General features: G+C 37.4%; 1 protein-coding gene across 5 annotated transcripts in view; it reads right to left on the bottom strand.

The window, feature by feature from the left end:
* DIS3L2 (DIS3 like 3'-5' exoribonuclease 2) overlaps positions 1-17,595 on the bottom strand; it is a 338,953-nt gene that overhangs the window by 176,146 nt on the left and 145,212 nt on the right. For all 5 annotated transcript variants that reach the window (XM_058533210.1, XM_058533214.1, XM_058533212.1 and 2 more), the window contains one exon: positions 6,109-6,282. In XM_058533210.1, coding sequence (XP_058389193.1) covers positions 6,109-6,282 — 174 coding nt within the window. The remainder of the gene's footprint in view (positions 1-6,108; positions 6,283-17,595) is intronic.

The raw sequence follows: 17,595 nt of genomic DNA, 5'->3' as shown, positions 1-17,595 counted from the left end.
GCAGCTGAGAAGCTGCAGTTTGTAATTTTACCTCCAGCTTCATATTTCTTCTTAAAAGTGAATACAATGTCCTGTTTATAATAATAAAATCACTAGTTGGCAGAACGACATTAAACGGAAAAAAATAAAAGAGAGAAAGCAATTGGAAAATTTAGAGCAAGCAATTTTAAGTGCCAAGTTTCACATTTGTAATGGTCCGGTGGAGGTCACTGGGCTTCCTTTTTATTGAGGGAATAGTAAAGAAATAGATATCCACAAGTTCTCCTGTGAAAAACTATAGAAACCACTTCCACTTCAATGAAGCTCATAGTTTTACTGAAAAGTGACGTGATCAAAAGTCCCACAATATTACTAACTATAGAAAAATATAAAAATCAGTTTAGCATGGTGTTTTCTCCCTCCAATATTTAAGTTTTCATTTTCCACTTTAATTGAGCTTTAAGCTTTGGTTTCCTATTCCAGTTTAGCAACAAAAGAACAAAACAACGTGAATGAAATTAGAAATAATTGGAGCCAGTCTCAGAAATAACCTCGGGGTTTCTCCGGCTTCTAGCGCAGCCCCTTTAAGCAGTTTCCCTGGATATACTTTTCTTCCTGATCCCCAAAGGCTTGCAGTATTGGTGTTGCTTTTTTATTTTTTAACCTCAGATGCCCTGCTAAAGAGTGCTGCATGCTGGTCTAGGCCATGCAAGCAAGGATTCTCCAAAGACTGGAGCCGAAGGTACAAGAAAAATGGTGCTCCCAATCAGAAGGGCCAGATCGCCCCTAGGAGTTCACACCAGCCTTACTTCTTGAAAATTGCTAACCAACCATTTTTCTTTTCAAAATAAACACTATTTCTCTCAACTTCAGTTTGCAAAATATTACCCCAATTCCACTGGACTAAAAAAACTGGAATTTTACTGACATAATTGGATTATGAGGTTCAAAGATTGATGGAACTTTTCTGTTCCAAATATAATTGTTCAAATACCAAACCTAAACGGATATGTAGAAGTCACCTTACGCAGCTAGAGCCAGAGTAACACTGCAGGCTCCATGGCAGGGTGGCCCAGCAGAGGGGGTCACAACCATGGGAGTTGTAAGCCCTGTTATAGCAGGATCTGGGAGTCTTAGGCGAACATATCACCTTTTCTGCAGCCACAGCCTATCACTAAAATGAAGACTACTTTAGTCACTCTAGTTCCCTCTATGCCTGCTCATTTCTCAGATCTCAGCTCAGGCACCAATGACCTTGGCAGTTTGTTCATACAAATATGCTAGCACTTGCCATACTCTGCTGCCATCTGAGTATAAGTCTATCTCCCCGAGGAACAATAAAGTCCTAAAGAACAAGGGCTGGGCCTTACTTGTCTTTGTATTTCTAGTGGCTAACTTAGTACCTGGCATATTTTTTTTTTTTTTTTTTTTTTTGAGGAGATCAGCCCTGAGCACACATCCGCCAATCCTCCTCTTTTTTTTTTGCTGAGGAAGACGGCCCTGGGCTAACATCGGTGCCCATCCTCCTCCACTTTATATGGGATGCCGCCACAGCATGGCTTACCAAGCAGTGCGTCGGTGCGCGCCCGGGATCCGAACCAGCGAACCCCGGGCCGCCGCAGCGGAGCGCGCACGCCTAACAGCTTGCGCCACCAGGCCGGCCCCCTGGCGTATTTTTTTATATATACACACATATATAAATAATATATGTAAACAAACGTCTATAGGAGAAAAGAAGGGAGGAAAAGAAAAAAGACATAGAAGGTTTTATTTGGGAGTTTACAGAATATGTATTAACTTATTTATAGCACATGTTTCTTAGCATGCCATGGGACTCATTCCTAGTTCTTTTGACATTCCTAGGTAAATTAATATTGATAAAACCTCTTTGAAGGCACTGTACCTCTGAGCGGAAGAAATCACAATATTACAAACTCTTCTACCAAGTACCTCTCTTCTCCATTACCACTCCATATTTGACTATTGCTTAATACATTTGATTCATGTTCTTCTGCCACAAGACAGTTCCATAAGAACAGAGACCACATCTATTTTTGTTAATTGTTGAATCCCCAATGCCCATGGATGGTGTTCAATAAATATTTGTTGTTGAAAAACTGAATAAATCTATCACAAGACCAGTCGAAGAGAAGGAAAAGGTAATTAGATCCAAACACTTCAGCATAATATGGACTTTTCTTTATGTTTATTTTTTATTGTAAAAAATAAGAAATTAACTAGGACTACATAAACACGTGAATTAACCCCGGTGCCCTCAGGCAGTGTGTGGGTCAGATGGTAAGTGAGGTGCAGAGATGAAAGAGGCAGTGTTTCAGAACACAAAGACAATGACACTGGCACTCTCATTGGTTTCTATGCTTTCAGCCAACTGCGACCAATGGGTATTTACCCAGGCCCAGTAGATGGGTTTATGGAAATTATCTAGTTTTAGCTAAACTAATCCTTACAAAATAGGTAAGTGGCTAAAAAAGGATTATTGCAAAGATCTACAAATTGAAGATAATACTAAACTAATAATACTAATACCAGGAAAATGGCAAAGTTGAAACTTCTTCTGCACCTAATCTGAATTCATAATCAGCCACATTATGATTTCAAAACGAGTGTCAATCACATGCTACCTAGCAGATACTTAAAAAAAATTTAACACACTTAATCTGTCTCTTCAAGGTAAAGGTGACACTTTAACAATGAGAAAAAAAGTTATTGGTTTTTGAAAACAAAACAACCAACTCAAGTTCTAAAGATAAAATTTTAAGAACAGATGTTTTGGAATGCTTCCATTGTTATACAATTTGGGAGCCTAAAATGATCTAAAAGTATAAACTACAAAACTGCTCCTATCTATACATTTAAACTTTCTAATCGAATTTTCTAACTAGTTTTTAAAGATGTCAACTTAAGAATAACCAAGAATTATGAATCCATTTTTTAAACATCTAAAAATGCAGCACCTTTCATTAGTCCACAAGAACCGACTGACATCATGAGAGACTGAAATTTATTAGCTGGATTTCAAAATGAATCTAAATATAATTGGTGAATAGGATTGAAAAATGAGTATTATGATTTAGCAAGCTCAGCTCACTTCTTCGCAAGATAAGAGAATGTATCTTTTTCAGTTATGATAACCATTAAAACCAAAATCAAGTACCAAAATATATAGAACTTAGAATCAGACCTTTGAGTTTCTGTATCACAAGTTATTAAAGCAAAATAATAAAAAATTAATAAATACTATGCAATCACATTGCTTTCACCAAAAGTATTAATATGAACATAGTTTTCTACACTTTTTTAAATAAAAATATTTTAAAATTTATTTCATTCTCATTTTTCTACTTTTATGTATGCTTATAATGTACATAATAAATTAGTAAAGCAGTAAAGTACACTTGTAATTTTAAAATAAACACACATATGTTATTGGGAATGCATGTTCAACAAAGTTTAGAGATTACTACTGAAGGCATCAGGAAGCAGTTGAAAAATTTTAAGCCAAAGGAGTAAAAAAATCAGATTTGAACTTTAGAAATATAATCCTAGAGATAATAGGCAGGGAGAAAGTGTTTGGAGGTTAAAGTGATTTTTTTAAAAAATCCCTGTTTACCATGCTAATAGCAGAGAGCATCCCATACGCTCCCCATATCTTCAGATCCTTTCACGAGATCCAAATGACACATGGGTATATTTTAACAGAGGCCTTCTGCAGAGAAAGGCCTCCTATTCTGTAATCTAACCCAGAAGACAAGGGGGCCAAAGAAAAAGACAAGGTGGAGCCGTGAGAGGGGAACCTAGAACAACACTGGGCTCTGTAACTGCTGAAGTCCCTGTTTATCTGTAGGCTAAGAGGCAGACTAGGAAATACTGAGCACCTCTCTTTTCTGATATTCCCATTTATAATCTTTTAAAGTTTTTTAAAAAAATAATTTGAATAATAGAGCAATTTATAAAATGAAAAGTAAGGGGCCGGCCCGGTGGCGCAGCGGTTAAGTACACATACTCTGCTTCGGCGGCTCGGGGTTCGCAGGTTCAGATCCTGGGCGCGCACCGATGCACCACTTGTCAAGCCATGCTGTGGTGGCGTCCCATATAAAGGAGAGGAAGATGGGCACAGATGTTAGCCCAGGGCCAATCTTCCTCAGCAAAAAGAGGAGCATTGGCATCAGATGTTAACTCACGGCTGATCTTCCTCACAAAAAAAGAAAAGTAAAATATTGTTTAACTCCTACTGCTCCACTGAGTCCACACATGGTAATCACTGTCGACAGCTGGATGTATTTCCTTGCAGACCTTTTCTATGCACATATATACTTTTAAATGTCCATATATATGTTTCAGTGTGTGTATATACATTTATATAGTTTTTATATTATTTGACTTTATAAAGAAATAGGCTCATATTCATATTATTCTGAAACATGCTTCTTTCACTTTGCAATATATGATGGCCATCCTCTTAGGACAGTCCACATGGATCTAGCTCCTTTTTTTGCAGCTGCAGGGAATGCTATCTTACTAACATGACATAGGTAATTTAATCATTCCTTTATTGATAAACAGTAGCAGTGTTCCTTCTACAATAAAGCAGCAATAAACATTCTTGTATACATATTCTCGTTCACTTCGAGAAAGATGGATTCCTGGAAGCAGAGTTTTCGGGTGAAACAGTAGGTACATTTGAAATGTTGATAGCTACTGTGAAATGGCTATACTAACTTATACTTCAAACAATAAAGTTCAGCCATTCATTTTGACCTTCTTTTCTCATTAAATTTTTTAATAGAGTTCTAGATTTAAGAAAAGATGTCTGAAAACAAGTCCTCAATTTGTATATGAGAAAATAAAGGTTTAGAGAGAGTAAGTTTATGGGCCCAAGATCTCAAAGCCCCTGACAAGGTAACACACTGGCAGGAGTTCCGTGAAGGGTGACTACTGCTGAAAGCCAGGACAGCACCTTGAGTTAACTGACTTCAGATATAACGTGTGTTCTATCAGAGCTACTAACAAATAGGAAAGGGGACTGACTAACTGTCATCTCATTTTCCTTGCCTACTCTCAGCAAGAAAAGAAAAAAAGGCAATAAATTCCTAAAAGACACAATAGCAAGAGGGACTAGAGAAGGAAGATTCTCAAACTAGGTGGAGTAACGGGCACCAAGAGCTGAAGGTATCATAAGTTCAGCTGCATTGAAGTGAGCAAGTGTGGTGGAAAAGCCTCTGACACGGGATGACCTTAGCAAAAAAACCTTCCACAGCCTCAGTGGGGTGTATGAAAAGTTTCTTGGTTCTAAATATCTCCATGTGGCATCCAAAATGAATGCCAGTACTGAAACCAAATTCTGAAGAGAAATATCAGAAAAGAACTAACATCCCACAATGAAGAAACATCTTCAAAGAAGATGTTGTTATAAAAATACCACAAAAGTACTTTCCAACAAATTCCAGCCCTAAAAGTAAAGCTTTAAAATGAAGCTCCAAGCGTGGAAGTCTTGAATCCTTTGCTCTGTCCCTGAAGAGGCCCATTTAAAGGCAGGCACTTCTGACCAGATAACACTGTCTTTATTCAACCAGACCTATGGGGCATAGCAATGAGGAAAGAAGGTGGCAACTTTACCTTTTGAAATTAGAATGGTCTAGAATAGGAGTCAGCACACTCTTTCTATCAAGGTCAGAGAGAAAATATCTTACGCTTTTCAGGTCATACGGTCTCTGTTGCAACTATTCAACTTTGCTATTGTAGTGCAAAAAAACAGCCATAGACGGTATACAACTGAATAAGCACGGCTGTGTTCCAACACAACTTTACGGATGCTGAAACTTGAATTTCACACAATTTTCATGAAAGATTATCCTTATTTCGACTTTTTTTCAACCATTTAAAAATATAAAAACCATTTTTAGCTCATGGGCTGTACATCAACAAGCAATGGGCTGGATTTAGCTCACAGGCCATAATTTGCTGACCTCTGGTACATAGCTCTTCTCAGTTGAACTGAACTTGAATCTTGGTGGAAGATGGCAACATCTGAGCCTACCTCTTAGGAAGGTTAAGTTAGAAAGCAGAAAGGTAGAAACACGTCATTCTTAAAGAGTTTCAGATATTTACCTCAAATCTCTTCTCTTGTTGAATTCCTCGGGTGGAATTGTCCAGGGCAGGTGTTGAGGAAGACATTCTAGAACTTCTGAAGAGAAATCAGAGAAATCTACACCATATTCTGTTAGGATTCCTTCTGTTTCAGGCTCGATTTCACCAGCCTGCCCAAGACTCTTAGCCAGCTGCCTGCAGACAGGACAGAGAGGAATAACTGTGTTAGTGAATAAATTAAACAGTAGGTACCTGTTTCCTCTCTCAAAGTGACGGCGGTAGGAAAGTCTTCAAACCTCCTGCCCTTCCCCCAGCAGGAATCCCATCACCAGTGAATGGGGGGCCAAGCAGAAGAGACAATGATACTCGTGTCCTATTAAATCCATGACTACAACGTAATTTCATCTTTCTTCAGGAATTCTGACCTGGGGTGTGGGGCCAGATGGCTTTTCTTAGGACTCCTGCAATTGTTCTTCACGGAGAAGTCATACTGATATGGTTAAAAACTTTTGTCAATTCTTTCTCTTGCAGAGGCTGGCCCCGTGGCTTAGCGGTTAAACGCACACGCTCCGCTGCTGGCGGCCCGGGTTCGGATCCTGGGCATGCAACAATGCAGAGCTTGTCCGGCCATGCTGAGGTGGCGTCCCACATGCAGCAACTAGCAGGATGTGCAACTATGACATACAACTGTCTACGGGGCTTTGGGGAGAAAAAGGGAAAAAAAAATGGAGGAGGATTGGCAATAGATGTTAGCTCAGGGCCGGTCTTCCTCAGAAAAAAAAAAAAATTCTTTCTCTTGCAAACACCTTTAGAGACAATTCGGATCAACCCAGTTTGCTGTTAAATCATTAGTTTCAGAGTGCCTATACCTTAAGTCATGCTCACTAATTAGATCTGATGTTCATGTTTATTTCACAATTCTACTAATTTTTACCTTAATATTTTAAAACATTTTATCTGAACACAAAAGTAATATACATTCATTGTAGAGAAGTTAGAAAATACAGAAATGCACCAAGAAGAAAGTTAAAATTATCTATAATCCAGTCACCCAGCAAACTACCATTCACATTGTAGGGTACTGGTCCGTTAAAAGTAAAATCGCCATTTAATAGGATAGTCTTGACATCATGAGTAGGGTTCCATATTTTAGAGGGCAGATCTCACTCTTTATCGATGGGTCATCTACATTTATATCAAAATTGACAGCTCTCCATTCTTGTAAGTATTGGCATGCCATATACAGACCACAAGTCTAAAGTCACGTGTTGAACACAGACAGTCAATAGGAAATGTGATATGAGTCTTGAAACAATTGCCTCTGTAGAGGGTGTTGGAAAGAGCAAAGATAGACACCTCCTCTATTGTACAGGTCTGTTCATCCACCAGTGTGATCCAGGAATCCACCCTCAGCTCTCCCTGCAAAGAGTTTAGCTCTGGCATTAGGGCCTTCTCTGGGGCCATTCAATTTCTTTGAAGATGATTCTGTTTCCTTTGTAAGGGCAGATACCTGGCCGCCAGAGTTCTTAGGTGCACAGTGGTAGAAGGGGACTGGGGAGGTGGTTGCCTCGTATGCAGACTTTTAACAAATTCCCATCTTCAGCCTTGCTCCTAGAACATGGCAGCAGTGGCAGCAGGGCTGGCCCCATTTCTCACACACCAGCCAAGAGAGACCAGCCCACAGCTGACACATATACCTGCCTACCAGCAAGGGCTCTAGGTAGCCTGCGGGTTGACCTATTGGCTCCAGGTAGCCTGTGGGCTCCTCCCTCACACATAATGTGGACTCAGACCAGTGCCTTCTCCTCTTTGAAAGATCTCATATTTGAAAGAGCCACAAATATTTGGAAATTAAACAATCCCTGGATTAAAGAAGAATTCAAAAAACGAATTAGAAAATATTGAACTGAATGAAACATATCAATATATGTGAGAAGCAGCAAAAGCAGTGCTTTGAGGGAAATTTATAGCATTAGATGCTCGTATTAGAAAAGAAAAAATGTATCAAACCAATGATCTATGCCTATACCTTAAAAATCAAAAAACAGAAAATCAAATTAGATCCTAGGTAAGCAGAAGGAAGGAAATAATAAAGAAACAAGAATCAATGGAAAGAAAATGAACAAACAATAAAAAAACCCCACAAAATCAAAAGCTGATTCTTTGAAAAGAGAATAAAATAAATAAGCTTCTGGTGAGGCTGATCAAGAAAAATAAGGAGAGCAAGTCACAAATTACCAATAACAGGAATGAGAGAGGAGATATCATCATAGATCCTGCAAGCATTTAAAGGATAATAAGGAAATTATGAATCACTTGAAGCCAATAAATTCAGTATCTTGGATGAAATGGATAAACCTTTGAAAGATACAAACTGCCTAAGATTATTCAATACTTAAATATTCCTATATCTGTTAAAAAAACTGAATTCATAGTTTAAAACCTTCACATAAAGAAAACTCCAGGCCCAGATGGCTTCCCTGGTGATGCTGTGATTTAAGACAGAATTAATACCAATTCCATACAATCTCTTCCAGAATATAGAAGAGGACAGAACACTTTCCAACTAGTTTCATAGGCCAGCATTACCTTAATACCACAACCAGACAAAGGATTCATGAGATCAATATCCCTCATGAACACAGACTTAAAATTCTTACCAAATATTAGCAAATAGAATTCAGCAATACACAAAAAAGGATAATACATTATGACCAAGTAATTCGATATTTGTCCAAGATTCAAAAAATCAACCAATATAATTCATCATATTAGCAAACAATGAGAAAAACACATACAATCATCTCAATGGATGCAGAAAAGGCATTTGAAAAAAGTCAACATCCATTCATGGTCAAAACTCTCAGCAAGTGAGTAACGGACAGGAATGTCCTCAACTTGATTAAGGGCCCCTACGAAAATCCTAAAGCTAATACCAAATTTAATGCTTTCCTCTGGATCAGGAAGAAGACAAGGGTGTTCACTCTCATCATTATTATTAAATATGGTATTGGAGGTCTTAGTGAGTGCCATAAATCAAGAAAAAGAAAGAAAAGGCATACAAATCGGAAAGGAAGACTTCCATATTGCAGGTAAATGGGCCAAATGACTACAATTCCCATCATAGAAGTGACCAGCCTCCTACAATAATGCCTGGCCTCTCTTTACAGAAGACCCCTCTCACTCTACGAAAACCAGTAGCCAGCATGCTGTGTGTTACTTAGACTCTGCCTCAACTCAAGACTTTGAATGTGAAGAGAAAAACACAAAGACAAAGAAGTGCTTAGGATTCATTCACAGTAGCTAGAGTGGTTTCTAATGATAGTAGTGGTGATGGTAGCAGTGCCCAGTGGCAGTGGTGCCCTGCAAGAGCAGTGGTAAGAACCATTGGCATCATCGTGAAACTAACCCTGATAAAAAACGATGGTTGTACTTCTTGTTCTTGGTTCTCCAGAGTCACTTTGGTTCCCACCCCTTTTTCAAGTCGTTGAAGCCTCTTACTGCTTCTGTGAGCCCTTCAATATTCTTCCAATAGATTCCTTTTCTGACCAGAGTTGGTTTCTCTTGTTTGCAACCAAGAATTCAGACAGTCAAAGACTCAGGTCTCAATTTTCAAAATACTAATTAATTTTCAAAATGACCTCATTACTGTGTTCACTAGAATGAAGTTCCCCTTGAGGATTTGGGGGACTTGTTGTCACTGCCTTTGAAATTTGAAGGATATTTTGGAAATTAATTAGTATTTCGAAAATTAATGGGACTCGAGTTACCCATCTAAACCATTTATTATTCTCACAGGTTCCTGAGGTTCTGTTTTCTACATTCATCTCTTAATACTAATGTCTTTAACTATCTGGGTTCTTGGTTGCAAGCATGAGAAATTAACTCTGGCTTGAAAAGAAATTTATTAGAAAGATATCAAAGAGCTCACAGAAACTGTGAGATACTTGAAGAACCTGAAAAGGGGGTGGAAACAAAGACTTACCTGCTCAACCTCTAAATTCTTGATTCTAGATTAAGATGGAAACTCAGGGACTTTCTACATATATCAAAAAAGTATTCTGAATCTCTTGCAGCTGCCAGGCTAAGACAGAAAAAAAAAATTCAAAGGGTGATAAATCATCATTGAATTCAGGGTCTCCCTAAGTCTCTCACATGAAGAGCAGGGGTACTAATCAGAAAGAGTAAGACTCAGAGAACCAGACCATATATATACACACAAGATATTATCTAGGAGGATGCAGAAAAGTCTCAGTACCTTGGATGCCTAGTTCCAATTGACCTTCCATTGTCATGAGTCATAAGTGGACTATGATACCATTATTCTAATGAGTGGTCTCTGAAAAGACAATAGAACAGAAACTTCCTCCCTGGGGGCAGAACTTCAAGCGATATATCCATGGCTTGGATATACTGCTGCTATATCCAGGACTGCAATACTTGGCTGAGGAAAGATGGCCTGATGGGCAGTGGCTACAAGTTTAGCCAGATGGAAACGGACCTGAAAGAGGAAAAATTGGAGGACTAGTGACAAGGACATCTGGGGAAGAGACATGTGGATGAAGTGCGCCTACTGAAATGAGCCCAGAGTATGACTATTTGTGTTCCATGAGAATGTTCAGCAAAAGACTTCCACCGTGGAAGCAGAATGATCTGCCCTAAGAACGTCAACCAACCTCCTCCCCCACCCACTGCAGTGCTTGCTCAATGGGCATAAGAACAAATACATGGTAGCAGGAAATGAGCTCCACAGCATGAACTCTCATTGTTGATTCCTGGCTACCATCCTTGCAGGATGCCAGTTTGCCAGCAGCAGCAACCAACTCTGAGCCTCTGATACAGAACCACAGTAGGAGGACCCACCAACTAGTTGATAGCAGGCTGAGTTTGCTCAGCTCTTCTATGATGACAGGGCAGTAATTTCTCTCCATTAAAAGCAACACTAATTCTAGGTTTGGCTTTGCTACCTTCAAAGTGCTACCCACCTTGCTTATATAAACACTACAGTCCATAGATTTACCAAATATCTTTTAAGCTATTATGTTATCTCACTCAACATTGTTTGTCATCAAGGATTTCATCGTATAGAAGCAGCAAAGCCCAGTGAATTCACTGATTAGAATGGTGTAATAATGTACTAATGGACTAAATCAGGAGGCAACATCTGGCGAGGTTGGAGCGCTATCCTCCAGGATACAAGCTTGCTCTTAATATCTTAGAGCTGTGCACATGGTCTGGGAACCAAGGGTGCAAAGGAGGAGTTGGGCCTTTCAATATCATACTTCAGACCCACTCACAATAACACTCACCTCTACAGCTGAGAAGTTTTAGTACCTCTGGGGACACAGTCATGATTCCTCTGAATTGGAAGCTGAGACTCCAAGAACCCTGACTGATATAACAAGGCATAAAATATACTACCCATTCCTTCCTGAAAAAACATATTTGCAATTCAAGCCAGTTGAGAGATGACTCAGAAGTAAGGATTCAAGAATGGCAAGTAATAATATAAATAGGTTAATCATATATTATGTTGAGACATATGAAATTGCCAATATTTGACCATTTTTTACCTATAAAACGCCAATTTCACATGCTTCTACTCAATAGTATTAAAAATCACATAAAATAATTGACCATACATATAATCAGATAGCATATATAGTTTCTAGGAAAAGTATAAACAACGAGGTATATCACACACGATAAACTAATATGAAAAGAAACACATTCTTATATGTGGTGGGAGTCTCAGTACCAGTCTTTGTAAGGCAGACTTAAAACCCAGTATCATACTCTTACCTGATGAGGTCAGAGTGGCCAAAAACGATTACCTTTTGCCTTAAGAGGAAGAGGGTCTAAAAACTTGAACAAAAAGGCATTTTATAATATCCAACTTTTAAAGTATAATACTGAAATCCAGGAAGAACTCATTATTTAAAAATGGGGGTGGAGGGGGGGAGAAGCCATCCTAGGCATTCTATTAAAAAAATACTGCATGTCAAAAGGAAGAAAGGAACAAGCGAAAGAAATGGCAGAAGGATAAAACATACTCTGTAAGTATGTGGTCACAGAAATGATAATCTTGACTGAAAATACTTGCAAGAACTCAAACACTGATGAAAATATTGCCTTATTGCATTAGGAATAAATAAGTCACAAAAGGAAATAAAAGCTAGTCTTTTAGACCTCGGAAATAAGTAGAAAAGAACAATAAAACCATCACAAAAATGAAGGTTATACAGAAGGTAACTAATGAAGAACAGACACTATTTGAGAAAAATAAGGATCACAGAGAAAAAGCTTGTAGAAATGAAATTGGAAAGTAAAAAGAGTTAAAAAAGATTATAGAGAAAGCAGACAGATGTGAAAGGCAGATGAAGGAGATCCAACATTGGCATAACCAGTATTCCTGAAGGAAGGAACTAGAAGTGTGGAATAGAAAACATCTTCAAAGATGTTTTCATTAAGACAACTCTCCTGAAATAAGAGAAATTTTACAGACATAAAGGGTATACAATGTCTCAGGAAAAACTAATGAAGAAAATCACCACTGAAACATATTCCAGTGAAGTTACGAGATTTGAAAGATGAAGATCTCTAAATGTAAGAACTTGGGGAATACAGTTCTCATAAACTCTTTCTGAAAAACTACTAGGTGATGCACTATCTCCTACCAAGAGATGGAGAAAGAAGACCAGTGCTGAGTACTGGATCCACTTCTAGGGGCCGGGGGGTGGGGAGTGAAAAGGAAGGAGGACATAAGTAAGCAGGTGATGATGGGCCTAATATTAATCGTCAGAACAAGTCATATCAGACATTGGACCTGTACTGAAATTAAGAGAAAGAGAAATTTGTCTTTTATTTATTTTATTTTATTGGTGCTTTGCATTCTGGCAAAATTTTTCACTGGGCTATATTCTCAGTCCAAAGAATCTTGATTTGTTTACTGAAATAACAACATGGCTCATAAAGACAAAATTATATTTTGGTTATGGCTTCCAAATGTGATCAATGACTCCAAGTTTCTATTAGTAGTAATTAACATTTATTTTACTAAGTTCTGGAGAACATTTCTCAAGTACCTTATTTAAATAAATTTATTATAGATTTTCATTGGAGATATATTTGATAGAAGCCTAGTCTGGACAGCTTGCAGGAGATAAAAATCTAACAGGTCAGCATGCTTAAAGAGTTCATGCTTCGGGGCCTTAGATGCCCCAGAAAGAATCCTATGCTGTCTACTTTACTCATAAATTATGCTGTCACTCTAAAAACCAGAATACCTTGGGATCTAAACAAAAGCAGAATCTACTAGGGAACTGACTTATACATTGTATATTTGTCTTAGAAAAAAGTTAGTTTTTGTATTTTAAATTCAGTGTAAATTTTATTTAAAATGAATACTCTACGTAACTTTCCCTTTCATGTATTATAGTTCAAAAGTCACAGCTTTCTAAGTAATTTCTATGTCTTCTAGCCACTGTTGAAAAGATGGCAACAGCTGTTTTAGGACAACTATAAGTCAGTGTTGCACTGAAATGTCTGGCCATTCTCTTAAAAACCACACTTCAGCCTACTCTGCATTAAAATATATCCTTCAAAAACAACTTAGAAACTCTCACAGCCAAGGGGACCCTAAGGAGACATGACAACTAAATGTAATGTGGTGTCCTGGATGAGAGCCTGGAACAGAAAAAGGACATTAGATTTAAAAAAATCAAAGATTTCTGAATAAAAGTATGAACTTCGGTTAATAATGTTCATTAATTAACTGAATTAACGAACAATACTGATTCATTAATTGTAACAAATGTACCATAATATTATGTTCATAATAGGGAAAGCTAGGCGCAGGAGTGTATCAGAACTCTCTGTACTATCTTGACAATTTTTCTGTAAATCTAAAACTATTCTAAAAAACAAAGTTTATTTTAAAAGAACTTAGAGTTGAAACAGAATAAAATAAGTAATCTAGATTTCCAATAATAGGTAAATGATAAACTAATCATGGCATATGTGTTCAACTGATTATTATGCATTTTAGAAAAATAATTTTTAAGATGTACCAATACAAAAATGACTGACACAAAATTTAAAAAATGTTAACATAGGTATAGTATAACTTAACTATGTAAAAACATTTATGAAAAGAGAATATCTAAAAATGACGTTATTTTCAAGATGAGGATTATGAGTAACTTTTTTCTCTATTTTCTAAACTTCCTTTAATATTGTAACACTGGCTTTTTTTTTTTTTGAGGAAGATCAGCCCTGCGCTAACATCTGCCAATCCTCCTCTTTTTGCTGAGGAAGACTGGCCGTAGGCTAACATCCATGCCCATCTTCCTCCACTTTATATGGGATGCCGCCACAGCATGGCTTGCCAAGCGGTGCATCAGTGCGCGCCCAGGATCCGAACCTGCGAACCCCGGGCCGCCGCAGCAGAGCGCGCGCCCTTAACCGCTTACGCCACCGGGCCGGCCCCAACACTGGCTTTTTTAATTCAAAAATTATAGAAACATTTATTATAATCCAATAAAAACTGTATTGCCCGGTATTGGTTGCCCACCCAACATTCATTCCCCTCTTCCTCCTTCCTAACAGAAACCTAATCTTTTTCATACAGTGAATTCATCTTCAGCTCTAGAGGCAGTTCTTCATTATTCTAATAAAATCAGGGAATAGCTCCCCTAGAGACTGTAATCAATATCACGGTTGGCAGACAGGATTTTCCCCTTCCTTGTTGGATGGGATCAAGAGAGCATGTAGCCTGACCGTACTGGCAGCTGTCTTCATGGCCACAGAGAATCTACTACTAGATCACTGATGACAGCCTTTAGGGCGATCTGGTAACTTCATCAAGTCATTAACTATACTGGGCCTGGAGCCTGCATAACCTCTGGACTCCCACTTATGTGAGATAATATATCCCCTTATTATTTAAGTCACTTTGGGTCAGGGTTTTCTATCACTTGCTGCTAAAAGCATCCTAAGTAACAGAAATATTACAAAATATCTTCCATGAGAGGCAAACTTCCCTTTCCCTCCTTGCACTCTGCAACAGGAAATGTAAAGCTCTTACTACCAAATATTAAATCTCAGGACTGTTCACATCATACATCTTGTTATTTGTTACACACTGACACGATACTGCTGGTTTTAGTCTATAAAAATACTATAGATGGCTCCTTCCTTAAACAATGTATTTCTAACTTAAAGGCATTCCCCTTATGACTTCCATGTTGAACTAGGTCCACAAAACATAAACCAAGTCTATTTCACCTTCGTGGAATAGAGCAGCAAGGCCAGGAAGTCATCCCTGTCCCCCAGGGCAGATCTCTTGCCTCAATACTATCACTCTCCTTTGTTTATATCTCCTTTCTGGCACATGTCACTTTCTAGCTGTGTCATAATGCTTTAGGTACTCTCCTCATCAATAGACAGGGAAGATCATCCTAAAGAGAATAAATATTTCTTTATTTCTGCATCTTACATTGAGACTTGTACATCTTAGGGAGCCAATACATGTTGGTTGAATGAATAAACAAATAAACGAATTAATACTTTTGAGCCTGGGAAGAAAGCATACTATTCTTCCTTGAAACTCCAAAGGAAAACTAAGAAAACTGAAGGTAGTAAAAACAAACAAAACCCCAAGACATGTATTTAGGTAAGAGTCCTTTAACAACCAGCTGCCACATTAGCAAAATTATTAATATTAACATGTCAAAAAAAATCAGGAACAAGAAAAAAACGTCTGCTACTATTGCTCTTATTCAAAATTGAACTTTCATCACTTATTGATGTGGAAAATAGCTCTTCCCCAATTGTGAGTTACTAGTTCAGGAAGAAAAAACAAAAGTTATAGGGATTAGAATGGAAGAAATAAATCTGTCATTACCTACCACTGATATGATTATCTACATGGCAAATCCAAAGGAAACTACATCCAAAGTATTAAAATTAATAAGAATATTTTGCAAGATGGCTGGATATAGAATTAATATACAAAAATTGACTGTAATTCTATATACCAGCACCAAAAAATTAGAAAATTCAGCTTAAAATGCCTGTTCTTCAGAAGATACCATTAATAACAAGAAAAGACAATTCATAAACTGAGAAGAAGAAATTTTCCATATCAGTAACTGCTAAAAAGACTACTTTCCAGAATATATATTCTTTAACTCCAAAAAATCAAACGACAAACAGCCCAATTAAAAATGAATGCTAAAATGAGTGGGTGAAAGTTTCAGCAGAAACAGACCAGTTGCATAGTCTCAAAAAAATCTTCCCTAAAATATAGGATAATAACTACAAGGGGAAAATAGTAAGTTGGGAATCCTGGCAGAGACCACCTTAGCCTAGCGATCGAGGTTAACATCACCAGTAATACATACTGACATCATGCACCCCCTGATACGATACACATCACCTCTTTGGGATTCTTCCCAATAATGCCTAATCTCAATCTAATCATGAGAAAACACTAGACAAACCCAAATTGAGAAACATTTTACAAAGTCACTGACCAGCACTCTTCAAAAATGTTAATGTCATGAAAGACAAGACTGGGGAACTGTCATAAATTGGAAAGACTATAGCAACATGACAACTAACTGCCATGTGGGATCCTGGACTAGATTCTGGAACAGAAAAAGGATGTTGGTGGAAAAACTGACAAGATCTGAGTAAGTTCTATACTTTATTTAATAGTATTGTGCCAAGGTTAACTTCTTAGTTTTGATAAATATACCGTGGTAATCTAAGATGTTAAAGAGAACTCTCTGTATCATTTTTGCAATTTCTGTAAATCTAAATAATCTAAACAAAAAATTAAGTGTTAAAAAATGAGTAAAGACATGACATTTTCTAGAAGAGGAAACATAATAACCAAAAATATAGGAAAAGATGCTCAATCTCACTAGCAATCAGAAAAATATAAATTAAAATCACGAGAAACCATTTTACATGCAATTAATTGGCAAAAATTGAAGAGTCTAACAATATCAAATGTTGATAAGAATATAAAGCAATGGATACTCTCATACACTGCTAGAAGGACTAAAACGAGTACAGCCACTTTGGAACATGGTTTGGCTATAAAGTTGTAAAGTTAAACATGCACATATGTGTATTCTTAGGGTCTAGAGAAATCGGTTAGTGAGCACTGGCTTGTTCATAGGAGCACTGTTTATAATAGCAAAACCTTGGTTCAACCCAAATATCCATTGCTAGATAAATAAATTATGGTATATTTCAAGAAATGGAAATATTATGAATTAAAATGAATGAAATATATGAATATATCTTAGAAACATAATGCTAAATGAAAAAAAGCAAGTCATAGGAGAATACATGTAGCATGATATTTTTATAAGGTTCAAAAACAAGCAAAACTAAATAACATTTTTAGGGGTATAAATACGGGTAAATTATAAAGAAAAGCACGTTCCAATTAGCATGTTTGAGACACTGATTACCTCTAGGGAAAAAATTAGGGGT

The sequence above is a fragment of the Diceros bicornis genome, chromosome 37 (assembly GCF_020826845.1).
Source record: "Diceros bicornis minor isolate mBicDic1 chromosome 37, mDicBic1.mat.cur, whole genome shotgun sequence".
Taxonomy (NCBI): Eukaryota; Metazoa; Chordata; class Mammalia; order Perissodactyla; family Rhinocerotidae; genus Diceros; species Diceros bicornis.
The sequence above is the reverse complement of the archived record's forward strand: the minus strand, read 5'-3'. Positions and strand labels throughout refer to the sequence as shown.